This window comes from Hemitrygon akajei, chromosome 30 (genome assembly GCF_048418815.1).
Source record: "Hemitrygon akajei chromosome 30, sHemAka1.3, whole genome shotgun sequence".
Taxonomy (NCBI): Eukaryota; Metazoa; Chordata; class Chondrichthyes; order Myliobatiformes; family Dasyatidae; genus Hemitrygon; species Hemitrygon akajei.
In genome coordinates, this window is record NC_133153.1 from 43,933,490 (window position 1) to 43,960,248 (window position 26,759).

General features: G+C 42.4%; 1 protein-coding gene across 7 annotated transcripts in view; it reads left to right on the forward strand.

Annotated features, from left to right (window-relative positions):
* gabpb1 (GA binding protein transcription factor subunit beta 1) overlaps nucleotides 1-26,759 on the forward strand; it is a 125,469-nt gene that overhangs the window by 10,434 nt on the left and 88,276 nt on the right. For 6 of the 7 annotated variants that reach the window (XM_073032792.1, XM_073032796.1, XM_073032795.1 and 3 more), the window contains exons 2-5: nucleotides 10,976-11,083; nucleotides 13,910-14,077; nucleotides 15,349-15,543; nucleotides 17,150-17,294. In XM_073032792.1, coding sequence (XP_072888893.1) covers nucleotides 10,976-11,083; nucleotides 13,910-14,077; nucleotides 15,349-15,543; nucleotides 17,150-17,294 — 616 coding nt within the window. Of the gene's footprint in view, nucleotides 1-2,619; nucleotides 2,763-10,975; nucleotides 11,084-13,909; nucleotides 14,078-15,348; nucleotides 15,544-17,149; nucleotides 17,295-26,759 lie in introns of all 7 variants that reach the window. The other variant, XM_073032793.1, reaches the window with a different exon arrangement.

A 26,759-nucleotide genomic window follows, 5' to 3' on the forward strand; every position in this document is an offset into this window, starting at 1 on the left:
CCAACTCCTCTCTCATACCACTATAATTTCCTTTACTCCACTGAAATACTGCTATGCAGCCTTCTTTACTTTCTCCCTATCAAGTTTCAAGTTGAACTCAATCATATTGTGATCACTGGCTCCTAAGGGTTCCTTTACCTTAAGCTTCCTAATCTCCTCCTGTTTAGTGTATAACACAAATCCAGTATAGCTGATCCCCGACTAGGCTCACCAACAAACTGCTCTAAAAAGCCATTCAACAAACTCGTCTCTTGAGATCCAATACCAACCTGATTTTCCCAATTGACCTTAATGTTGAAATCTCCATTGACTATCATAACATTGCCTTTTTGACATGCCTTATCTATTTCCCGTTGTCTTCTGTTGTCCACATCCCAGCTACTGTTTGGAGTCCTGTATATAACTGCTATCGGGGTCCTTTTTCCCTTGCAGTTTCTTAACCCACAAGGATTCAACATCTTCCGATCCTTTGTCACATCTTTCTAATGATTTGATGCCACTCTTTACCAGCAAAGCCACGCCACTTCCTCTGCCTATTTTCCTACCCCTCTGATGCAACATGTAACCTTGGACATTCAGCCCCCAACTACAACCATCCTTCAGCCACGATTCCGTGATGGCCTCAACATCATACCTGTAATAGGTTATCCACCTTATTTTCTTATACTCTGTGCACTGAGATACAACAGTACTGTATTTGCTATGCTTTTTGATTCTGTGTCTCTAATGCACTGGTACCCTGCTAGCTGCAATTTTGTGCTATCTTTTGCCTGCCTTTCCTGCTAATCTTGACTGCTGGAGAAACTCAGCAGGCCAGGCAGCATGTATGGGAAAAAAATACAGTTGACATTTTGGGCCGGGCCTTTTCGGCATGCTATCTTTGCTTTTTTTTTTAACCATCCATCCTATCTTGAGTCACTTCACTCCGGTTCCCATCTTCCTGCCAAATTAGTTTAAGCTGTCCCCAATAGCTCTAATCTGCCTACGAGAATATTTGTTCCCCTTGGGCTCAGGTGCAGCTTTATAAGTTTTTTTAGATCACGAGAGACTTAGATTGAAAGCATATTGTCTTTTTCCAAGGAGAGGTTTGCTTTAAAAAAGAGTATAGGTGAGTGATTGAAAGAGACATCAGAGGCAGCATCTTCACACAAAGAGTGGTTTATATTTGGTATGAACTGCCTGAATCAGTGGTTGAGATGGGCACAATAGCAACATTTAAAAGCCATGTAAAACATTTCGAAGTTCATGGTTAGGAGAGGTTTATCCCTTCAAGATGTGCCACCCAGCAATCCCTCATTTAACTCTAGCCTAATAATTTAAATGTATAAGTATTTAACATTTCTCCTTAGGGTTAGTTGCAGGGTCAGTAATCTGAACATTGACTCTCACTTTCTACAGTTGCTTAAACCTTTGAGTGTTTCCAGCATTTCCTGTTCTTATTTTAAATGTTTTGATTTTCTACTACTTTTTTAGTTTACCACAAATGGTGAATCTCACTTTTGGGATTTTTCTTTCTGGTTGAAATACATCTATGATGTGTGTTCTGAAGGATCTTTACTGTCTGCCTTTGTGTTTTCATTATTGACCCCTTAATTTGATATGTTAGCTTTCCTTGTTCTGTTTTCATGCCTTCATAACTTTACAATACCCTTTCCTCTTTCCTTAAACTGAATGTAATATTCCATCACATGTTGATTGGTGCATTTTAGATTTACCTTCCCAGTGAGGGCATGGGGTGGCACAGTAGCATAGTGGTGAGTACAACACTCTAAACCACCAACAACTTGGGTTCAATTCTTGCCACTGTCTGTAAGGAGTTTATACATTTTCCTCATGACCAGGTAGGTTTTCTGCAAGTGTTCTGGTTTCCTCCTACAGTTCAATGATACCAGTTGGTAGGTATGAATACAAATTGTCCCGTGATTAGGCTACAGTTAAATAGGGGGGGGGGGGGTTGCTGTGCAGCATAGCTCAAAGGGCCAGAAAGGCCTGTTCTAGCTCTGTATCTCAATAAAAAAAAAAAAAAATTCATGGCTCCTGTTTCACAGTATGACACCAGATCTAGAGGAGCCAGCTCTTTGGACAACTTTAGAGTACGCAGCTCTCACAAATTTTCCCAAAAATATTGTCTAAGCTTCTCATCTAGTCTCCCTTTTCCCATAATTTTCAGGTCTACATAAATTAAAACCCCTGTCACTGTACCTCTCCAGAAAGCTCCCATTATTTCTTCCTATACACTTTATCCTGTGGTTACTGTTAAGGGAGACCTGTAAACCAGTCTCTTTGCTTTATTGTAAACACAAAATATTCTGCAGATGCTGGGGTCAAAGCAACACGTACAACACTCTGGAGGAACTCAGCAGGTCGGGCAGCATCTGTGGAAACGAACAGTCAACATTTTGGGCCAAGACCCTTCGTCAGGACTGAAGAGGGAGGGGGCAGGGGCCCTATAAGGCCCTTTGCTTTTTTATTTTTTTAAATCCTGTACTTGATTCATTTCTCTCTATTGCACCATTGTTAACAAACAGACCACTCAAAACTGAGAGTACATTTATTATCTAAGTACGTCTATGTCACCACATACAGCCCTGAGATTCATTTTCTTGTGGGTATTCACAGCAAACTCAGCGAAACACAAGATAATCAATGAAAACCCGCACTCAGCAAGACGGACAAACTATCAACATGCAACGACAGCAGACTGCAAATGCAGAGAAAATAGTAAATAACTATCAAGAACATGAGGTGAAGAGTCTTTGAAAGTGAGTCCATTAGTGTGGGAACTGTCCCAGTGTTGGGGTGAGAGAAGTTATTCCCTCTGGTTCAAGTCTGATGGTTGAAGGGTCCTGAGGTTCCTGTACCCCCTTCCTGATAGCAACTACAAGAAGAGAGCGTGGCCTGGATGGTGAGGGTCCTAGATAATGGATGCTGTTTTCCTACGACACCATTCCTTGTAGATGTGCTCAAAGGTGAGGAGGGTTTACCTGTGATGGACTGAGCTATATCCACTACTCTTCGTAGGCTTTTCCATTCAAGGGCATTGGTGTTTCCATATCAAGCCTTGATGCAACCAGTCAGTATACTCTCCATCGCCTATCTATAGAATATTGTAAAAGTTTCGTTTAAGAAAGTAGAGGTTATTCCATGCCCCCTTTGTAATGGTACTTGCGTGCTGGGCCCAAGAAAAATCCTCTGAAATGATAATGCTGATGCTCTCCATGTCTGATTCTTTGTTGAGGACTGGCATACGGAACTCCGTTTTTTTCTTCCTGAAGTCAGTAATCAGTTTCTTAGTCTGGTTGACACATAACAGATTATTGTGCCACCACTCAGCCAGATTTTCGATCTCCCTCCTATCTGCTGTTTGGCCAACACCTTTGATTCAGCTAATGGCAGTGGTGTCATCAGCAAACTGAAGTATGGTATTGGAGCTGTGCTTAGCCTTACAAGTATAAATGTAAAGTGAGTAGAGCAGGAAGCTAAGCACACACCTTAGTGGTGCACCTGTGCTGATAGTGATTGTGGAGGAGATGTTGTTACCGCACTGCCTCCTTTAGCCTTCTCTGACCCTGTAGTTTGGTCTATTCTGTAACCAAGCAGCCTTTGGGTATGTTTTCTGTATCTGGCATCCTTGGAGAAAGCCACATCTTGGTCAGACATAGAACACAACAGAATCTCATTTTTAAAAACACAAAATGCTGGCAGAACTCAGCAGGCCAGACAGCATCTATGGGAGGAGGTAGTGACGACGTTTTGGGCCGAAACCCTTCATCAGGAGTGAAGTAACATGGGATGGTGGAGAGGGGATAAGAAGTGGGGGGGGGGGGGAGGGATGAAGTAGAGAGCTGGGAAGTGATAGGCTGGAGGGAAATGGGCTAGGGGGAAGGTGGAGAATTATGGGAAAGTGTGTCTATAGGTTGTAAGAACCGTTCAGTAATGGGGCAACTGAAGTTATCCCCTCTGGCTCAAGAGCCTGATGGTTGAGAGGGAATAACTGTTTCTGAACCTGGTGGTGTGAATCCTGAGGCTCCTGTGCCATTTCCTGATGGCAACAGCGAGAAGAGAACATGACCTGGCTGGTGGGGGTCCCTGATAACTGATGCTGCGTCCTTGCAATAATGCTCCATGTAGATGTACTCAGTGGTGGGGAGGGCTTTGCCACTGATAAACTGGGCCTTGTAACACACAAAATACTGTAGGAATGCAGTAGGCAGGCAGCATCTGTGGAAAAGAGTACAGTCAACATTTTGGGCTGAGAACCCTTTAGCAGGACTTATCCATGACTTTTTGTAGGATTTTCTGTTCAAGGACGTTGATGTTTCCATATCAGACTGTGATGCAGCCAGTCAATATTCTCTCCACACATTTATAGAAGTTTGTCAAAGTTTTGGATGTCATGCAAAATTTTCACAAACTCCTAATGAAGTAGTGGTGCTGTAGTTCTTTCATCATAATTACACTTATCTGCTGGATCTAGGACAGGTCCTTTGAAATGATGACACAGAGGAATTTAAAGTTGCTGGCCCTCTCCACCTCTGATCCCCTGATGAGGACTAGCTCATGGACCTCTGGTTTCCTCCTCCAGAAGTTAATAATCGACTCTTTGGTCTTTGTGACATTGAGTAAGAGGTTGTTGTGGCACCACTCAGCCAGATTTTCAATCCCCCTCCTATATGCTGATTGGTCATCACCATTGATTCAGCCAATGACAGCGGTGTCATCAGCAAACTTTATAGCATTGGAGATGTGCTTAGCCACACAGTCATAAGATAAAGCAAGTAGAGCATGGGACTAATCACCAGCCTTGTGGTGCACCTGTGCCGACAGAAATTGTGGAGATGTTGTTGCCAGTCTGGACTGACTGAGGTCTGCAAGTGAGGAAATCAAGTATCAAATTGCACAAGGAGATATTGAGGCCAACCAAGGTCTTGAAGCTTGTTGATTAATTTTGAGGGGATGATCTATTGAATTAATTTTTGGGAAAAGTGAACTGGTGAGAATTTTTAACTATTGTAACTGGATTTTTTTCAAAATTTAAGTTCTGTATAACTAATAGTTTTGTTTAAACATTTTTCTTTAATAAATCTAGTTAAATCATGATTCTTGTAATTTATGATTAAATTACAGTAATTTCTTTAAATTTCAAGGGTTTGCAGGTCTTTTTAGAACCATAGAACATTACAGCACAGAAACAAGCCTTTTGACCCTTCTTGGCTATGCTGAACCATTTTTCTGTCTAGTCCCACTGACCTGCACCTAGACCATATCCCTCCATACCCCTGTCATCTATGTACCTGTCCAAGTTTTTCTTAAATGTTAAAAGTGTGCCTGCATTCACCACTTCAACTGGCAGCTCATTCCACACTTCCACCACTCTGTGTGAAGAAGCTTCCCCTAATGTTCCCTTTAAACTTTTCCCTTTTCACCCTTAACCCATGTCCTCTGGTTGTTTCCTTCCCTAGCTTCAATGGAAAAAGCCTGCTTGCATTCACTCTATTTATACCCATCATAATTTTATACACCTGTATCAAATCTCCCCTCATTCTTCTATGCTCCAGGGAATAAAGTCCTAACCTATTCAACCTTTCTCTGTAACTCAGTTTCTCAAGTCCCAGCAACATCCTTGTAAACCTTCTCTGCACTCTTTCAACCTTATTAATATCCTTCCTATAATTAGGTGACCAAAGCTGCACACAATATTCCAAATTCAGCTTCACCAGTGTCTTATACAACCTCACCATACATTCCAACTCTTATACTCAGTACTTTGATTTATAAAGGCCAATATGCCAAAAGCTCTCTTTACGACCCTATCTACCTGTGACGTCACTTTTAGGGAATTATGCATCTGTATTCCCAGATCCCTCTGTTCTATTACTCTCCTCAGTGTCCTACCATTTACCTTGTATGTTCTACCTTGGTTTTTCCTTCCAAAGTGCAATACCTCACATTTGTCTGGATTAAATTCCATCTGCCATTTGTCAGCCCATTTTTCCAGCTGGTCTAAATACCTCTGCAAGCTTTGAAAACCTTCCTCACTGTCCACTACACCTCCAATCTTTGTATCATCAGCAAATTTGCTGATCCAATTTACCACATTATCATCCAGATTATTGATGTAGATGACATATAACAATGGACCCAGCACTGATCCCTGTGGCACACCACTAGTCACAGGCCTCCACTCAGAGAAGCAATCCTCCACTACCATTCTTTGGTTTCTCCCATTGAGCCAATGTCTAATCCAATTTACTACCTCACCATGTATACCTAGCGACTAAGTCTTCCTAACTAACCTCCCATGTGGGACCTTGTCAAAGGCCTTCCTGAAGTCCATGTAGACAACATCCACTGCCTTCCCTTCATCCACTTTCTTGGTAACCTCCTCGAAAAACTCTTAATAGATTGGTTAAACATGACCTACCATGCCCAGCCATGTTGACTCTCCCTAATAAGTCCCTGTCTATCCAAATACTTGTAGATCCTATCTCTTAGTACTCCTTCCAATAATTTACCTACTACTGACGTCAAACTTACCGGCCTGTAATTTCCCGGATTACTTTTAGAGCCTTTTTTAAACAATGGAACAACATGAACTATCCTTCAATCCTCACCCGTGGATACAGACATTTTAAATATATCTGCCAGGGCCCCTGCAATTTCAGCACTAGTCTCCTTCAAGGTCAGAGGGAATACTCTGTCAGGTCCTGGGGATTTATCTACTGTAATTTGCTTCAAGATAGCAAGCACCACCTCCTCTTCAATCTGTATAGACTCCATGACCTCGCATAGACTCCTTGCCAGTTTCCTTAGTAAATACAGGTGCAAAAAACCCATTTAAGATCTCCCCCATTTCTTTTGGTTCCATACATAGCCAACCACTCTGATCTTCAAGAGGACCAATTTTATCCCTTACTATCCTTTTGCTCTTAATATATCTGTAGAAGCTCTTAGGATTACCTTTCACCTTGACTGCCAAAGAAACCTCATGTCTTCTTTTAGCCCTCCTGGTTTCTTTCTTAAGTATTTTCTTGCACTTTTTATACTCTTCAAGCACCTTATTTGCTCCTTGTTGCCTATACCTGTCGTATATCTCTCTTCTTTATCAGATTTCCAATATCCCTCGAAAACCAAGGTTCCTTATTCTTACTCACTTTGCCTTTAATCCTGACAGGAACATACAAACTCTGCACTCTCAAAATTTCTCCTTTGAAGGCCTCCCACTTAACAATCACATCCTTGCCAGAGAACAACCTGTCCAAATCCACGCTTTTTAGATCCTTTCTCATTTCTTCAGATTTGGCCTTTTTCCAGTTTAGAACCTCAACCCGAGGACCAGATCTATCTGTATCCATGACCAAGTTGAAGCTAATGGCATTATGATCACTAGACCAAAAGTGTTCCCCTACACACACTTCCGTCACTTGACCTAACTCGTTTCCTAATAGGAGATCTAATATTGTATCCTCTCTAGTTGGTACCTCTATATATTGATTTAGAAAACTTTCCTGAACACATTTTACAAACTCTAACCCGTCTAGACCTTTAACAGTATTGGAGTCCCAATCAATATGTGGAAAATTAAAATCCCCTACTATCACAACTTTATGCTTCCTGCAGTTGTCTGCTATCTCTCTGCAGATTTGCTCCTCCAATTCTCGCTGACTATTGGGTGGTCTATAGTAGAACCCCATTAATGTGGTCATACCTTTCCTGTTTCTCAGCTCCACCCAATGGCCTCGGTAGATAAGCCCTTTAACCTGTCTTGCCTGAGCACTACTGTAACATTTTCCCTGACTAGCAATGCCACCCCCCCCCCCCCCCCACCCTTCATCCCTCTGCCCCATCATGTCTGAAACATCGGAACCCTGGAACATTAAGCTGCCAGTCCTGCCCCTCCTGTAGCCAAGTTTCAGTAATGGCTATAATGTCATAATTCCATGTGTCAGTCCACGCCCTCAGCTCGTCTGCCTTCCCCACAATACTCCTTGCATTGAAATAGACACACCTCCGAAAATTATTATCACCACACACAACCCTTCTATTTCTGACTTTGCATAAACTTTTAACATCATTTATTTTCACCCCCTCTCCACTATCTGCTCTGGCACTCTGGTTCCCATTCCCCTGCAAATCTAGTTTAAACCCTCCTCAACAGCACTAGCAAACCTCCCTGCAAGGATATTGGTCCCCCTGTAGTTCAGGTGTAATCCATCTCTCTTGTACAGGTCCCACCTGCCCCAGAAGAGGTCCCAATGATCCAAAAATCTGAAACCCTGCCCTTTACACCAGTTCTTCAGCCACGTGTTCATCCTCCAGAGCGTCCTACACTTACCCTCCCTGGCACGTGGCATAGGTAGCAATCCTGAGATTACTACCCTTGAGGTCCTGCTTTTTAACTTCCTACCAAGCTCTCTATACTCACTCTTCAGGACCTCCTCATTCTTTCTTCCTATGTCATTGGCACCGATGTGTACCATAACATCTGGCTGCTCACCCTCCCACTTCAGAATGCTGTGCACACGATCAGAGACATCCCTGACCCTGGTACCCAGGAGGCAACAAACCATCCAGGAGTCTCTGTCATGACCACAGAACCTTCTGTCTGTACCTCTAACTATTGAGTCCCCTATCACTACCGCTGTCCTCTACTTCCACCCTCCCTTCTGCACTGCAGAACCAGACTCAGTGCCAGAGATCCGTCTGCTGCAGCTTGTCCCAGGTAAGTCATCCCCCCCAATAGTATCCAAATCGGTATACTTGTTGTCGAGGGGAATGGCCACAAGGGAACCCTGCTCTGCCTGACTTTTCCCCTTCCCTCGCCTGATGGTAACCCAATTACCTGTGCCCTGCTCCTTTGGCATAGCTACCTCCTTGAAACTACTGTCTATAAACTCCTCATTCTCCCGAATGATCCAGAGGTCATCCAGCTCCTGCTCCAGTTTCCTAACATGGTTTGTTAGGAGCTGCAGCTGGATGCACTTCTTGCAGGTGTCGTTGTCAGGGACACAGATATTTGGGGGATTTTATCAAAAGCTTGGTCAGAGGAAGGCTTTACGGAAAGAGAGGTTTGGGAAAGGAATTCTAGGACTCAAAACTTTAAATTTAAAGCCTACACCTTTAAATGGCATCAATGGATGTCCAGGATGCCAGAATTTGAAGCAATTTTGTAAGGTTGGGAATGATTACAGGGAGAGGGAGAGAGGGGAATGCAAGGTGTTGCATTGTGGCTGGTGAGTGTTTTAAAACTGATACATTTGATAGACCAGGATAGATTGTAGGTCAGGGAATGCAGGGTTGAAATGTGAACAGGACCTGTAGTGAGATAGGATTTCTGGAGTTTTGGATAAGCTTACATCTATCTAATGTGAATAATTTGTTAATGTTTGGTATTGTCACCATTGAAACACCAGAAAGAATGTTTTTGTCAACGTCATTTAGTAAAGAGCACTTTACTAAACCTGTTTACAAGACCTGTTGCCTTGACGTCGCACGTGATGAAGACCATGGAGCGGCTGATAATACAGAATCTGAGGCCACAAACTAGGCACGCCCAGGATCCTCTTCAGTTTGCGTATAAGGAGAAGGTGGGAGTGGAGGATGCTATCACGTATTTGCTGCACAAATCACTCTCTCACCTACAGGGGGTCAGTTGTGCAGTGAGGATTACATTCCTTGACTTCTCTAGTGCCTTTAACACCATCCAGCCCAAGATCTTAAGGCACAAACTAACGGAGATGGGAGTAGACTCTCACATGGTGGATTGGATAGTGGACTACTTGACAGATAGACCTCAGTATGTGCGGTTGGGAGACTGTAGGTCTGACGCGGTGGTCAGCAGCACAGGGGCGCCGCAGGGAACCGTACTCTCTCCGGTCCTGTTCACCCTGTACACATCAGACTTCCAATATAACTCGGAGTCCTGCCATGTGCAGAAGTTCGCTGATGACATGGCCATAGTGGGGTGTGTCAGGAATGGACAGGAGGAGGAGTATTGATACAGGACTTTGTGATATGGTGCAACTCAAACTACTTGCGTCTCAATATCACCAAGACCAAGGAGATGGTGGTGGACTTTAGGAGATCTAGGCCTCATATGAGCCAGTGATCATTAATGGAGAATGTGTGGAGCAGGTTAAGACCTACAAGTATCTGGGAGTACAGTTAGACGAGAAGCTAGACTGGACTGCCAACACAGATGCCTTGTGCAGGAAGGCACAGAGTCGACTGTACTTCCTAAGAAGGTTGGCGTCATTCAATGTCTGTAGTGAGATGCTGAAGATGTTCTATAGGTCAGTTGTGGAGAGCGCCCTCTTCTTTGGGGTGGCGTGTTGGGGAGGAAGCATTAAGAAGAGGGACGCCTCACGTCTTAATAAGCTGGTAAGGAAGGCGGGCTCTGTCGTGGGCAAAGTACTGGAGAGTTTAACATCGGTAGCTGAGCGAAGGGCGCTGAGTAGGCTACGGTCAATTATGGATAACTCTGAACATCCTCTACATAGCACCATCCAGAGACAGAGAAGCAGTTTCAGCGACAGGTTACTATCGATGCAATGCTCCTCAGACAGGATGAAGAGGTCAATACTCCCCAATGCCATTAGGCTTTACAATTCTACCGCCAGGACTTAAGAACTTTTTAAAAGCTATTATTAATGCTTTTTGAGATAGTGATTTAGATGTATATCATATTTTTACTGAGTTAAGTATTGTATGTAATTAGTTTTGCTACAACAAGTGTATGGGACATTGGAAAAAAGTTGAATTTCCCCATGGGGATGAATAAAGTATCTATCTATCTATCTATCTATCTATCTATCTATCTATCTATCTATCTAAACGCAGATCATTCACGGAAATGAATGTAAAGTGTAATATTTGTGTTTTGGTATTTGATGCTTCCAAATTAGGCAGCAACAAATCATTACTGCTGTATGGATTAATGAATAATTCAGTGAGTGTTTGTCTACATTCTGATTAGATGTCTCTTGTGGATTTGGGGAAGAAGCTTTTAGAAGCTGCCCGAGCTGGACAGGATGATGAGGTGCGAATATTGATGTCCAATGGTGCTCCTTTCACAACAGACTGGGTAAGTGAAACTATGTTATAATTATCTCTGCTTATCAACTGAGGCTACATCCACACTAGACCGGATAATTTTGAAAACGCCAGTTTCGCGTAAAAACGATAGGCGTCCACACTAGGCGTTTTAAAAAATATCTCTGTCCACATTGAAACAGATATTTTGGCGAATCTCCTCCTACTGCGCATCTACCGATAACAAGCAACATGTTTGGTGTTGAATCTCACTGTGAAAGACGGTGCGTGTTTGTTCAGTTACAGATTAGAAAAACTTAAACAACAGGCAGCTGTTGGCTCTCGTGCAGGAGGACTTAAAAGTAAAAACAAATACTGGAGCATATGGAGGCAACCAACAGGGAGTTCACGGACAGTATGACCCGGCTGACAACAAACATTGAAAAACTGATTAACTCTGTTGCATTAATAAAGCACTTTGTTAAATGTATAAAACATGTCTGCATCAGTATTATCTTGTATTTCCATACAATGTTACATTAGGCTGTTACACATCTATTGTCAGAGAAGTACTTGAATAAATAGATAAACCACATTCATATAAGCAAGGACAGAAAACAGGGCAAAGTAGGTATACTTGTTTATTCAGTAAGTTATGGGTCAAAGTATTTGGTGAGTATGTTTAACTCTTCTGGCTTCAGTCTCGTTGCCGTCTGTTCTGAGATTGTTAGGTTGCGTTCAAGAAAACAATGAAATGGTGCGCTGCTGTCTGACAGCGTTTTCAGAAATCTCTGGTTACCCCGTCCACACTGATCTGCCCAAGCATCATTTTCAAAAATACCCACCCTGGAAAGTGTTTCTGAAAAGCTCCAGTTTCGGGGGACGAAAACACTGTTTTAGTGTGGACGAAGGGTAAAAATGAAGAGAAAAAGCTTCAGTTATGGATTTATCTGGTGTAGTGTGGACGTAGTCATAGTTCCTGTTTTTCTCCTTTGACCTTAATGACCAAATGAAACAAAATTAAGCCTTGGAATTGTAGGACTGCAAAAACATAGCATGGGATATACAGAAATAAATTAGTGACATTGGACAGCAAAGATCAGGGGTTCGTGTGCGCCAAAATCATGTTGCTACTTTGAATCTAATAAGAAAGGTAGTTTATTCAACTGATTCACGTGATTCTCTGCAAGAACTTAACCGATGGCTGGAGGTAAGTGAAATTCAGGGCTTTCACCACGTCCCATAAATACTTCGAGCATAAAAGCATATGCAAGGATTCAACTGATAGGACTATTGTTGTCTAAAGAATGAAAATTAAAAAAGCAAATTACAAAAAAGTGGCTTATTTCCACCGGTAAGACATTTCTATAATATTGAGGAACAACCTGAGAAAATAGAAATTACAGATTTCTTTAGATTAACAGCAATTAAATGTATTAAGTTATGCAGCTCTATTCTAGAGGTCAAAAAATGGTATTGTACACAAGTGAGTTTTCCTGACCTTGTATCCCAAAGAGGGAATTTTTGCAAATTTGACAACTAAAAGGAATTGTGGAATCTATTTATTTATTTATTTATTTATTTATTTATTTTACAAGTGGTCAAAAATAACTTTGTGATAAGTTATAGGACATGAAAAACATCTTGATCAGTTTCTGATAATAACTACAGCAGCAATGGAAACATTCACTCCTGGAGTAGCTTGCTACTTCAGCAATGAAATTACCTCAAAATTAACTTACAAGTTAAGTTTTCTTTTGAAGCAATCAAATCAAAAAGTGCTGGAAATACTCAGAAGATCTGCCAAAACACACAGTTAACATTTCAGGTCATAGCTTTCAATACAAAAAGATCAATAACTCTTGAAGTATTAAATTTCTTTCAGCAATCCTGAGTATGTCTAGCATTTTCTCCTGTTACTTCAGATTTCCATTTTTGTCAGTATTTTTCATTTGTAATTTTTGAGGTATGCTGAAGAAAACAGCAGATCCTGGATCTAGCACTGGGCAGTAGAAGTAAGCTTCAGTATGTTAAATGTCAGATCAGCTGGTACTGAGCAAGTCCCTGTCCAGCAAGTTATACACGAGCTATGTCCTTTTTTTTGCTATTTAAAACCTGTAAAACACCAGACGTACTGTAATATTTGAAATCATCGCAGGAGGTAGAATATGTAAGGCAGCGCAATTAGCGTATAAAATAAAAATAGAGAATACTCAGTATTCTGTAAATAAGTGGAGAGAAAAGAAAGGATTTGGTTCTGCTGGAGAGGAGATTCATCACAATGTTGTCTGGATTGGAGGATTTTACTGATAGGAAGGGGTTGGATAGGTTGGGCTTGCTTTTCCTGAGCAAAGAAGGTGGAGTGGTAATTCACTAGATGTATCTGAAATTACAAGAGCCATAGATAGGCGAGGTAGTCAGAATATTTTCCCATGTTGGATTATCAAAACCAAGAAGCTGTAAGTTTAAGGTGAGAGGAAAGAGTTTGAAAGCACATATGAGAGGAAAGATTTTTCACACAGAGTTGTTGTGATTGTGATCTGGAACTTGCTGGCAGAGGAAGTGATGGAATTAGATACAGTTATTATGATGAAAAGACATTTAGATAAGTTAGTAACACACAGGGGACATAAACAATGTGAGGAAACATGATTAGTGTAAATGGGCAAAATGTTGAGAATGGGTACTGTGGGCTTTGTGATGCATGATTGTAAAAAGTTAATGTTTCAGATCGAAGGAATCTCCAATAGAGAAAGTCACAACATGAAACATAAACTCAGTTTCTCTCTTCACAGAGTCTACATGCAGAATTTTTATTGATTTTCAGAGTGTGAATTATTTTGCTTATAGATAATAGCCATTCTTCTGTTGATTACAGCTGGGAACATCTCCACTTCATCTAGCAGCTCAGTATGGTCACTATTCAACAGCAGAAGTGCTGCTTCGGGCAGGAGTGAGTCGGGATGCAAGGACTAAAGTGGACAGGACCCCACTGCACATGGCAGCATCAGAAGGCCATGCAAACATTGTGGAGGTACTTGTGAAGGTATGGTTCGAAAAATTATAGCATAAAGTGTCAGTCATTATGGGTAATTGCAGAGACTACAGCATTTAATCTTGACTATCTTGGTGCAGTACTGAAGGAACACCATTATACATTTCAAATGTAATGTTGTTAATATACATTACCTGTCTTAATCATCTTCCTCTGGCAGCTCTTTCCAAATACAGACTAAACTCTGTGTAAAGAAGTTGCTCGTCAGGTTCCTGTTAAATCTCTCCCTTCTCAGCCTTTGATTCCCCAACCCTGGGGAAAAAAAGACCTGTGTGTATTCACTCTACCTCTACCCCTCATTATTTTATACACCTCTGTAATTCAATTCAATTCAAGTTTAATTGTCAATTAACTATACATGAATACAGCCCAATGAGACAGCGTTACTAGGGGCTCAAGGTGCAAAGCCACATTACCAACAGTCACACACAGTAAGCTCACACAAGATCACAATCACGTAATATCAGTCCCAAGGCCCATCTCCCTCCCGCGATGCCGTGGCTTGATGCATACAAGTCAACAAACCCACATAGAATATCAGTAAAAATATAATGACACAGAATGTGCATATATATAGTCCAGAGACCCCCAGCCCACTGATTATCATCTGTTGAGTGGACCCCAACACCGTGGCTTTGACGCCCAGTCCTCTCCCCAATGCCTGACTCCCGCAAGTCAAATCCATGGCTTTGAGGCCTAGTCCTTGCATATACAAGCACTTATAGAATATTAGTAAAAACACAACACCCTCATTTACTGATGCTCCAGTGGATAAAGTCCTAGTAGCTTGCACAGTTTCTATCTAACTCAGTCCTTTGCATCCTGTCAAATACCTCATAACTCCTTCCAGCTTATAGCATCTTTCCGATGGTGGAGTAACCAGAACAGAAAATGCAGCCTCGCCAACATCTGGTACAAATGCAACATAACATCTCACCTTAATGCCTTGACTAATGAAGGCCAGCATGCCAAAAGTCTACCTCATATCCTTCTCTACCTGTGACATAATTTTCAGGGAACCGTGTACTTGTTCTCGTAGCTGCCTTCATTAACTAATCAAAAACATTTTAGTTAATCAAAAAAATTATCAGGGATAGGGAATAAATGGAGATAGAGAGCATGGAGCATGGCCAGTAGCACATTGTCATTCTGTACTCTTTCAACATTGGGTAATCATGCAATCATAGAGACAAAGAATGGTTTTTCAGCGCTGATGTTCATCTCGAGGTATGCCACCTACACATTCTCTTTATTCTTGACAGAATGGAGCAGACATAAATGCAAAGGATATGCTTAAAATGACAGCTCTTCACTGGGCCGTGGAACATGGTCACCAAGATGTGGTTGATCTCTTGATAAAATATGGAGCTGATGTTCACACTCCAAGTAAATTCTGCAAAACAGCCTTTGATATTGCAGTGGATAATGGTGATGAAGATTTAATTGTAATGCTGCAGGTAAGTAATACGTGTGAAGCCACAGGATGTGAAGGGGGTAGATTATAAACACACGCTTACACTACTAAAAATGCAGCAACACACACAAAATGCTGGTGGAACACAGCAGGCCAGGCAGCATCTATAAGGAGAAGCACTGTCGGTGTTTCGGGCCGAGACCCTTCATCAGGAAAAATGCAGCAAATTAGTGGATACATAGAGATACGGATTTGCAAAAGTTCTCCCCGGAAGGAAACTGCATTAATCCAGCACAGTTAGTTAAACATCTCTATTAGTAGATTCCCCTTCTTCAGAAGGTGCATTCTTCTCTCTTACTTTCTGATATAATGAATTACCTTACATGGAAATGCTCATCACAGTGAATTTATGCAAAGTATTGAGGGGCATAAATTTTCCCCATTGCGATTGAAGATTTTGAGGAGGCTTCTTAGCTTCCCATCTGGTAATGCAATGACATAATATGATGAAAGCCTCTAAGCGATTTAAAAACTGTTTTCAGGTAGATAAAGAGATGCTGATCTACTACAACAAAATGCTGATGACACTATTTTAATAGTTATTAGAACAAGACGCATCATTAATTGAATTAAATAACAGTGTTTTTCTAGTGCCCACATTGAATGTTTCCAGTGTGGAGTATGGTTATATAGTATACGCAGTTTTAGTCCTGCTTTCACTTACTCTGGCAGCAGTAGAGTCTGAAAGTGGAGGATCTAAGTGTTCAGATACGGGGAAACTCCATGTATTACATTTAGTTCTGTGTGGCCAAACAGAACAGCATGGATGATGGAATGTTGGTCCTTGTGAACTACTCCCACCATGTTCTAACTCGCCTCCTGAAGAGTGTACAAAGTGGCAAGGTAGAAAACCAGAGGACAAGAAATCTTTCAGGAAGAGACTTAAAAAGTTAGTAAGATAGGAGAAAATGGATTGAGATAAAATCAGCAAGTCATATGAAAAGAACAGCAAGAACTCTAGATATACAGTAACACTATTCAGCCCCCAACCCTTTGTTCACAGAAATGAGTAACGCAACGAGAAATTTAGGTCAATTTAACTGAGAATTTTTATGTGTGAATCACATACTCCTTTTTCAGAGTAGAGCCCAAAACAAGCAGGGAAAATTGTAAAGCATGAAAAACTAAAAATTCAAAAACCGAAATGTCAGCTGTTCAAAAGTATTCATTCCCCCTTTGCTGAGTACTAAGTTGAGTCATCTCTCACAGCTATTATAGCCAGTAATCTTTTTGGATAATTCTCTGTTTGCTTTGTATAATGTGATGGAGCAAGATTTGCTCATTCCTCCTTGCAAAACTGCTCAAGCTGTGTCAGGTTAGTTGGGTAGCACTGGTGGATAGCAATCTTGATGTCTTGCCAGAAGTGTTCAATTAGGACTTTGACTGGGGCACTTAAGGACATAATTTTTTTTCATTTGAAGCCACTCGGTGGTTCCTCTGGTAGTGTGCTTTGGGTCATTGTCCAGCTTTTCTGTCACTCCAGCTAATCCATGAAAGGCCCGAATAGATAATTTAGGAACAGTTTGTTTTATACACTGGTAGGTCACTTAACTTGAGGAATATCCATTTATTTGTATGTTACTCTGCAGAGGGCGATGGAGAACCAGATTAACATCAATTCGGATAGCTCTGATACCATCACTGTCCACAGTGCCACGCCACAATTCATTATTGGTCCTGGAGGAGTGGTCAATTTAACTGGCTTAGTTTCAACTGGGACATCAAAGGCATCAGGTATGTTGGGTCTGTTACAAATGTTTATCACCTAGCTGCAAAATCACTCTTCTTCCTGTTTATTTTTGTTCTCTTGTGTCTGAAGGCAGATGACCTACTCTTGGAATAAGTGATAAAGAAAACTTTGAAGGAGTTTTACTGAGTAGTGGAGGTTGAGGAGATCTCTGGGTGCTGATTTCAAGCAGTGACTGGAATTAAGTGCACTGTTCTACCCATCTCTCTCAATGTGTCAGTGATTTCAGCTGGTTAAAGACTATGTCAGCATTTATCTAATTTTCCTATGTAGTCTCTATCATTATCTTAAAATCATTTACTCCCATGAATAGAAATTGAATCTGTGATGCCAATAACATATCAAGGAGGTACAACCCAAGTTCAGGAAAGCAGGAAGTAGACATGGTTTGGTGGGGGGGGGGGGGGAACTGTTAAATAATAAACCTTTGACAGTTATACAGACCTCCTAACAGTAACTACTCAATAGGGCAGAGTACAAAGGATAAAAATGTTGGAAAATTGTTAAAAGTTCTTGTATTCTATGACATGGCTAATAAATGCAAAAATCCCATATGCCTTCTTCACCATCTTATGCACTTTCAGCAATCTGTGGAATTGGGTCCCAAAGTCCCTCTGTTATCAACACTCCTTAGGGTTCTACCATACATTGTGTATGTTCTACATTTGTTGCACTTCTAAGGATTCAATTCTTCTCATGATAGCTCAGCTAGTTGATATATATCTTGCCATAGATCTAGACAACCTCCCTTGTGATCTACAATACCACATATTATCTGGAAACTTACTTATCATCCCTCTGTATGTTTACCTTCAAGTCATCAGTGTACAGTATATCACACACTGATCCTTCCTGATCCATCACTGATCACAGACTTCCATTAACAAAAGCAACCTACCACCACGACCTTCTGCCTCCCATAAAAAAGCCAATTTTAGATCCAAATTGCCAGCTTGCCCTTTATCCCATGGCCTCTAAAACATTCTGGCAAAGTTTGCTAGAACAATTTGGAGAGTACAGCTTCTCTTTGTCTTGTGATTGATTAATTCAGATTTTTCCAGATTCCAGATAACTTTTCCTTGCATGAATTCGACAGTGAAGTTTAAATTCAATAGGACGTCCATTCTGAGATATCTCCCACCCAGAATCCTGTTTCTCATAGGTGAGGACCAAATTGTACTTCAACTGGTCTGCTTTGATTAGCTCAATTGTCTGTCCTTTAGCACCATGAGCATATCTTCAGGTGCTAGTCAATGGTACATTGCATTTTTGGGCAATAGCTTCTGTTATGTATGTTAGTTCTGTTCCTGTATCCAGTGAGAATTAAACATGTTCATATCCTATTAATAAATTAACATCTGATTTTTGCTCTACCACTGCAGACAAGGGCTGCAGGATCCTGCCTTGTTATTTTTGCAGCTTTGACAATGCCTCCATTACATCTGCAATTGTAGCTGTGTGATCAATGTTTTCCTTCCCCTGAGATGTAGGGGTTTGAGCTTGCTTTTGAGGTGTTTGTTGACCTTGTGGTGAAGTTGATTTCTTATGCCAACAAGATCTGGCCCTTTGTCCTCTTCTGCCACTGTAGGAAGCAGCAGTTTCACTCCAATTTGCATTTGTTAGCTTAACCATTTTGGCAACATCTGGTTTCAGACCATACGTGAAAGTTGACATAAGAGCCATATGTTGTGTCTTTGATATATCTGTGTTTATTTCTGGGAATCCTGAATATCTGAGCCAAACTGTCTTATAGTGGTCCTCATGTTCAGAAACATTCTCTGAAGGCTTTGTTTACAATCAACCACTTTCTTCCAATCAATCTGATTTTGGCCTTGTCCCTCCAACCATGCCTTAATTGCTTTCCAACCAGTTGGTAAATCCTGTTTATCCTCTCCTCTACCATCTTCAACACACCATATCAACTGCTTTATTTGCTGAGTTGTTAGTATGGTAGCTAAAATTTGAATGCTATCATATAGATGCAATTTATATATATTCTTAATTCATTGAAGTTAAGTCCAAGTCTTCAAGTTTCCCTGGACCATTTGTCATTTTTTCCAGATGACAAACCTCCTGTTCCCTTTCATAATCTCCATAATCAGCCATGGCTGCCAGACTAATTACCTCATTACTGTCATAATCACTTAAGCCACCAGAGGTTTCTGTTGAGTCACTATAACTTTGTGGTTTCTTGGATTTTCCAGGGAGGCTCTATTTCTGGGGACTAGTCAGTGTTAGCTGCCTTTCAGCTCTGTTAGTTGAATGGCCTAATTCTGCTCCTATGTCATATGGTCTTAAAGTGATTGACATCACCATTCGCACCAACCATTGGGTTGGCCAAATGGCCCACTGAAGGTCTCCCCGATGCCAAATAGATTAATCTTATTTTACTTTGCAACTCTGAACAGAACTCTTGACTATGGAAAAACTTTGTATGTTGTCATTCTGTTCCAATAATGCAGATACCTTTTTTTGCTGATTTATTTTCTTTTTCATACTGCTCCTTTAGCATGTTATGTGTTTTTCCTTTTTCATCCAATTGATTTTGTAAATCAGCATGTTTGCATTTCAAAGCACCTATCTGTTCTTACAACTTGGTACACTTGCACCTTCGCAGCTCTGTTAAGGTTGCTAGTGTCCAAGCCGTTTTTTTTAGGTCCTGACCAGATCTTTTCTTTTAATTTTACAGCATATCGCTTCAATCTCATTTATAAGCCAGTCCTCACTAGACTTGGCATTCATAGCACATGTTTCTTTACTAACAGTATCAAGTTTATGTGCATCACTTAAGTGCTTAGGATTTCAGTTTACTTTTCCCTCTTAGCTGGGAATTCGAGAGGCCCACAGTCTGTTTCAAAGCTTTAGCCATTGTATTAGTTTTGATGTTCAGGAGTACTCTTCACTTTTAGATGTCAAAAATCTCACAAAACTCACAACCCGTTGTCATAATAATATCGAGTTACAACCAAACAAGCAGCTGTCCGATACCGTGAAACTTTTGTTGGCCTGTTGTGACTATAATTTCCTGATTTTCTGTGTTTCTGATCATTTATTCCAACCCCACACCCACACAAGTTGTACCGACCACAAAAAATGCGTTATGAATATAATACAGCCTTCACTTCTTTCTTAAACCCCTTTAAACAATGTACTGAAGATACTTATGTTCGTACAATTAAGGAATGGAGGATGTCCTACCTCCCAGCTGCATGCTTAAAACTTAGTCCAAACACGAGGAAAACTGCAGATGCTGGAAATTCAAACAACAACACACACAAAATGCTGGTGGAAACACAGCAGGCCAGGCAGCATCTATAAAGGAGAAGCACTGTCGACGTTTCGGGCCAAGACCCTTCGTCAGGACTAACCGAAAGGAAAGATAATAAGAGATTTGAAAGTAGTGGGGGGAGGGGGAAATGCGTAATGATAGGAGAAGACCAGAGGGGGTGGGATGAAGCTAAGAGCTGGAAAGGTGATTGGCGAAAGTGATACAGAGCTGGAGAAGGGAATGGATCAAGGGACGGGAGGCCTTGGGAGAAAGAAAGGGGGGGGGGAGCACCAGAGGGAGATGGAGAACAGGCAAACAACTAAATATGTCAGAGATGGGGTAAGAAGGGGAGGAGGGGAACAGGCAAACAACTAATATGTCTGGGATGGGTTAAGAAGGGGAGGAGGGAAACAGGCAAATTAGTTCTGACGAAGGGTCTTGGCCCAAAACGTCGACAGTGCTTCTCCTCATAGATGCTGTCTGGCCTGCTGTGTTCCACCAGCATTTTGTGTGTGTTGTTGTTATAACTTAGTCCGTTTTTTTAAAATCGCGTAATCATTCCATGTTTGGGTGCCAATATGTTGGATCTTTGTTTTCTGATCCTTGGGATTCTTCCAGGAGTTAGGAATGACTTGTAGTCTTAATTCCAAGATTTCAGTTTATTTCAGAGTACAAACAAACATGCAATTATCAAGCAAACTAAGTAGCTGAAAAACAAAGCCAAGAGCACATGAATGCGAAGTCAAAGTAATAAAGATGGCACCTCTGCAAAATCTATCACTTTTATAGATAAGATGAGAGAAATTCCTTAGATAGAGAATGACATAGCTAACAGTCTATACAATTAAAACAATTGTATCCTGTGGTTAATATGCTAATACTTGGCCAATAAGAAGGGTGAATTACACTGTCAGTTTGACTGCTATACCATTTTCTGCCAGTAAATGGGGATGAAGTCAAGTCATTATTATTGTCATTTCGACCATAACTGCTGGTACAGTACATAGTAAAAATGAGACAACGTTTTTCAGGACCATGGTGTTACATGACACAGTACAAAAACTAGACTGAACTACATAAAAAAAAACAACACGAGAAAGCTACAATAGACTACAGACCTACACAGGACTGCGCAAAGTGCACAAAAACAGTGCAGGAGTTACAATAAATAATAAACAGGACAGTAGGGCAAGGTGTCAGTCTCTGGGTATTGAGGAGTCTGATAGCTTGGGGAAGAAACTGTTACATAGTCTAGTCATGAGAGCCCAAATGCTTCGGATCCTTTTCCCAGAACGGCAGGAAGGAGAAGAGATTGTATGAGGGGTACATGGGGTCCTTCATAATGCTGGTTCCTTTGCGGATGCTGCGTGTAGTGTAATTGTCCATGATGGCGGGAAGAGAGACCCCGATTATCTTCTCAGCTGACCTCACTATCCGCTGCAGGGGTCTTGCAATCTGAGAATGTGCAATTTCTGACCAGGCAGTGATGCAGTCTGCTCAGGATGCTCTCAATACAACCCCTGTAGGAATGTGATGAGGGTGGGGGTGGGAGATGGACTTTCCTCAGCCTTCGCAGAAAGTAGAGACGCTGCTGGGCTTTCTTTGCTATGGAGCTGGTGTTGCAGGACCAGGTGAGATTCTCTGCCAGGTGAACATCAAGAAATTTTGCTGCTCTTTACGATCTCTACCGAGGAGCAGTTGATGTTCAGTGGGGAGTGGTCACTCTGTGCCCTCCTGAAGTCAACAACCATCTCTTTTGTTTGTTCACATTAAGAGACAGATTGTTGGCTCTGCACCAGTCCATTAGTCGGTGCACCTCCTCTCTTGTAAGTTGACTCGTCGTTCTTGCTGATGAGACCCACCCACAGTTGTGTCATCGATGAACTTGATGATCGTGGTTCGAGCTGTGTGTTGCAGCACAGTCCATGGGTCAGCAGAGTGAACAGCAGTGGATTGAGCACGCAGCCCTGGGGGGGCCCTGTGCTCAGTGTGATGGTTTTGGAGATGCTGCTCCTGATCCGGACTTGACTGAGGTCTCCCAGTCAGGAAGTCTAGGATCCAGTTGGTGGAGGTGTTCAGGCCCAGTAGGCTCAGCTTTCCAAACAGTTTCTGAGGGATGATTGTGTTGAATGCTGAACTGAAGTCTATGAACAGCATCTGAACGTATGTGTCTTTTTTGTCCAGGTGGGTTTGGGCCAGGTGGAGGGTGGTGCAATGGCGTCATCTGTTGAGCGGTTGGGACGGTATGCATGCTGCAGAGGGTCCAGTGAGGGGGGACAGCAGGGTCTTGATATGCCTCATGACGAGCCTCTCGAAACACTTCATGATGATGGATGTAAGTGCAACGAGACGGTAGTCATTTAGGCAGGACACTGAAGACTCCTTCGGCCACGGGGACGATGGTGATTGGCCTAGAAGCATGTTGGAACAATGGCGCTGCTCAGGGAGATGTTGAAGATGTCAGTGAGAACATCTGCTAGCTGGTCTGCACATCCTCAGCACTCTACCAGGGATATTGTCTGGTCCAGCAGCCTTCTGTGGGTTGATGCTGCAATGGGTTCTTCTCACATCGCCACGGTGAGACACAACCACCTGGTCATGTGTAGGAGGGGTGGACTTCCTCGCTGCCACGTCATTTTCCACCTCAAACTGGGCGTAGAAGTTATTCAGCGCATCTGGGAGGGATACTGTGAAAATTAAGTGAGTTTGTTTAAAAAGTACAAATCTTTTAAAAAGTATATTTAAAAAACCAGTAAGGGCAGTGAGGGTCAAGGGTAATAAACATGGTGGGTCTAATGGGCTGAAATGTGCTTAGTTCAATGGGTAAGGAGGGTGAACTTGGATTTACAATGTTGTTGCATTACAGAAGCCCAGTTGGAGGAGGGACGATTCTAGCTTGATTGTTTTAGACATGATAGGAGGTAAAAGAGGTGGAGGAGTTGCATTACTGATAAGGAGAATTTCACAGCTATACTCATAAAGGACACTTTCAAGGGCTCATACATAAGACAATTTTTGTGGTGCTTTGAAGTAGGAAAAGTGCAATTTTGGTGGTGCTTTGAAATAGGAAAGGTGCAATTATGCTGATAGGATTATTGTATAGGCCCCCCAGTAGCCACGAGAAGTAGCAGAACAGTTATGTAGACATATTATGGAAAGGTGCAGAATCAACGGGGTTATCATTATGCAGGACTTTAACTTCCCCAGTGTTGATCAGAGCTTCCATTCTTTAGAAGCTTAGACAAGGTGGGATTTCTTCAGTGTGTCCAAGAAGGGTTCTTAAAACCATATGTGTAGAGTCCATCTGGAGGAGAGAGCTGGTTTTGGGAAGTGAGCCAAGCCAGATGACAGACCTGTTGGAGAATGAACATTTAGAGTCATAGAAAAGTGCAGCTCAGAAACGGGCCCCTTGGCCCATCTAATCCTTGCCAAACCACTTAAATTGCCTATTCTCATCTACCTCCACTGGGACCATAGTCCTCTATACCCTATCCAAATTTCTATTAAATGTAAAATCAAGCTTGCATGCACCACTTGTTGCTGGCAGCTCATACCACGTTCTCATGAAGTTTCCCTTAAATTTTTTACCTTTCACACCTTAACCTTTGACCAACCAACCTCAGTGGAAAAAGCCTGCTTGCGTTTAGCCTATCTATACCCCTCATAATTTTTGTATACTTTTATCAAATCTCACAATTTTCTATATTCTGAGGAATAAAGTTTTCACCTATTCAATCTCTTCTTATAACTCAGGTCCTCCAGACCCGGACAACATCCTTGTAAATTTCTCTTTACTCTTTCTTACACAAACTCCAAATTAGGCCTCATCAACATCTTGTATAACTTCAACATAACATCACATCTCCCTGCATTCAATACTTAGATCTATGAAGGTCAATGAGCCAAAAGCTTTTTTTATCCCTGACCTCTTTCTTCTATTGTACTCCTCAGTGCCCAAGTGTTCACTGTGAAATACCTATCCTGGTTGGTCCTACCAAAATGCAATACATCACTTGTGTCTGCATTAAATTCCATCTGTAATTTTTCAGCCTATTTTTCCACCTGGTCCAGATCCCTGTGCCAGCTGTGATAACCTTCCTCACTGTCCAGTCTTGGTGTTATCTGCAAATTTGCAGATCCAGTTAACCACATTATCATCCAGATCATTGATATAGATGACCAACAACGGACCCAGCAGTGATCCTTAAGTATTCCAAATGGTCACAGGCCTCCAGTCAGAGATGTGTTGGGCTTGAAATTCTGCCCTGTGTTCGTTTAGGAAGAGAGACAACCAACACCGGAATATAGCAAAACGTGGCTTTATTGGCAGAATCGCAACTGGCACAGCGAGGAGACAAGACCCCACGCTGGAGAAGGCGCGTTCCGACCTCCCCTTACAATCTGCTCTTATTTTTATCCCTTTTCCCCCCAGCACAACCCCCCGCTACATATTAGGTAATATCGGGCACTTGTGTCCATCTTAATGGCCCGCAGCCATATGCTCACGAGTTACCTGTTTCTTTTGTTTACTGTATCGCGTGACACTAATAGTATCGGTGTAGCGGGGTCCCCAGTTTCGCTCCCCCTCGCTCGCATTCCAGCTTCCTAACATGATGTGCGTTACGTGAGCCACTCCTGACCTGTAATGGCGGTCCCGAATTAACCCCAACACGAATTAACCCCAACACGAATTAACCCCGACACGAATTAACCCCAATACTAATTAACCCACAACACTCCCTCCCTTGGCCTCCCAGAGGCCACATCCCCACATCCCTTACAATCTTTTCCGCGGCTGCCGGGATCAGGCAGGGAGGCGAGCGTCCCCCGGCACTCTTTGGCGTGTCCTCCCTATTTGCTTATCCTGATTTGTCCGACCTAGGGTCACAAAATATGGGTAGGGGTTCCCATAAACATCCGCAATTTTTACAAGAAGCATGCAACATTCAGAAAACTTATTCAAGAACAAATTCACAATCCCCCCCTTGCCATGGTCCATTTCAGTCCGTGTCCTCCAATAGCGCGTACCGCTTTCCGGAGGGCCGTGTCCTCCCCTTCCACCGGGAACAAGGGTGCCTGGTTACGCCGGTGGAGTTCCATCCTTTCGGTCAAGGCTCGATCTATAGTCCCGCAACAACAACCACACGTAATAAAGATAGCAATTGAATAGACAGTCCTAGAGCCGACTGTCCCAGAAACGCTCCCCACTTGCCAGAGGTCATATTTAGCCAGTAGAAAATGATGCCAGTTATTGTCCCCCTCCCTTCTTACCTTTTAATGCCCTGTTTGGAGACCTCGGTGACAGGGTATGGTCCATGCCACCGTTTTCCGTTCCAGGTGAGCTTCCCCGGGCCTCGGAGGAACACTTCCACTCCTACCTTGATGGTGTCCGACCCCTGCGGCTGCTCACTGTTAGTTTATTGAACTCGCACAGTTATCAATTTTACCATATTTCTAAAAACTCTCATTTACTCTGTTACTCAATCACACAAATGTCTGAGTTTCGGTAACTCGAAAATTGAAGTGCTCCATGGCTCCCTAGTACACAGAGAGGATCAAATATGGGACGGTCGCCTTTCAAAACCTGACCTTCGCGTGGGAGATTTCTCCTCTTAACAACCAGTCTAAGGTAGGCGCCGTCAGTATCCCGTGCACTAGGTGTACCGCGGAACCACTTTCTCTTCTCCTCCTCACTCCTGAGACTTTTATGCCCATCGTGGGCGGCGGGTACCCTCACTCAGAAGACTTTTCCACGGGCGGAGGATCTTCCTAAATACAGTTAAGAGTTAGTACTTACCTGTCACGATTCTGCACCGGGAATGATCTCTCCCAGGGTAATTTGGGGTTGGTGAGGATCCGTCAGCAGACAAGATCTAACTCAGTATTTTACTATCTAGTGGAGTCTTAGATATAACAGGCACTTCCAGACCTTAGTCGAGGTTGCGGCCGCAAGTTGTCTGCTGTCGGACCCGCCAGCCTGTGTTGTCTCTCCCCTCCCCACGTCGGGGTCACCAAATGTTGGGCTTGAAAATTCTGCCCTGTGTTCGTTTATGAAGAGAGACAACCAACACCGGAATATAGCAAAACGTGGCTTTATTGGCAGAATCGCAACTGGCACAGCGAGGAGACAAGACCCCCGCTGGAGAAGGCGCGTTCCGACCTCCCCTTACAATCTGCTCTATAT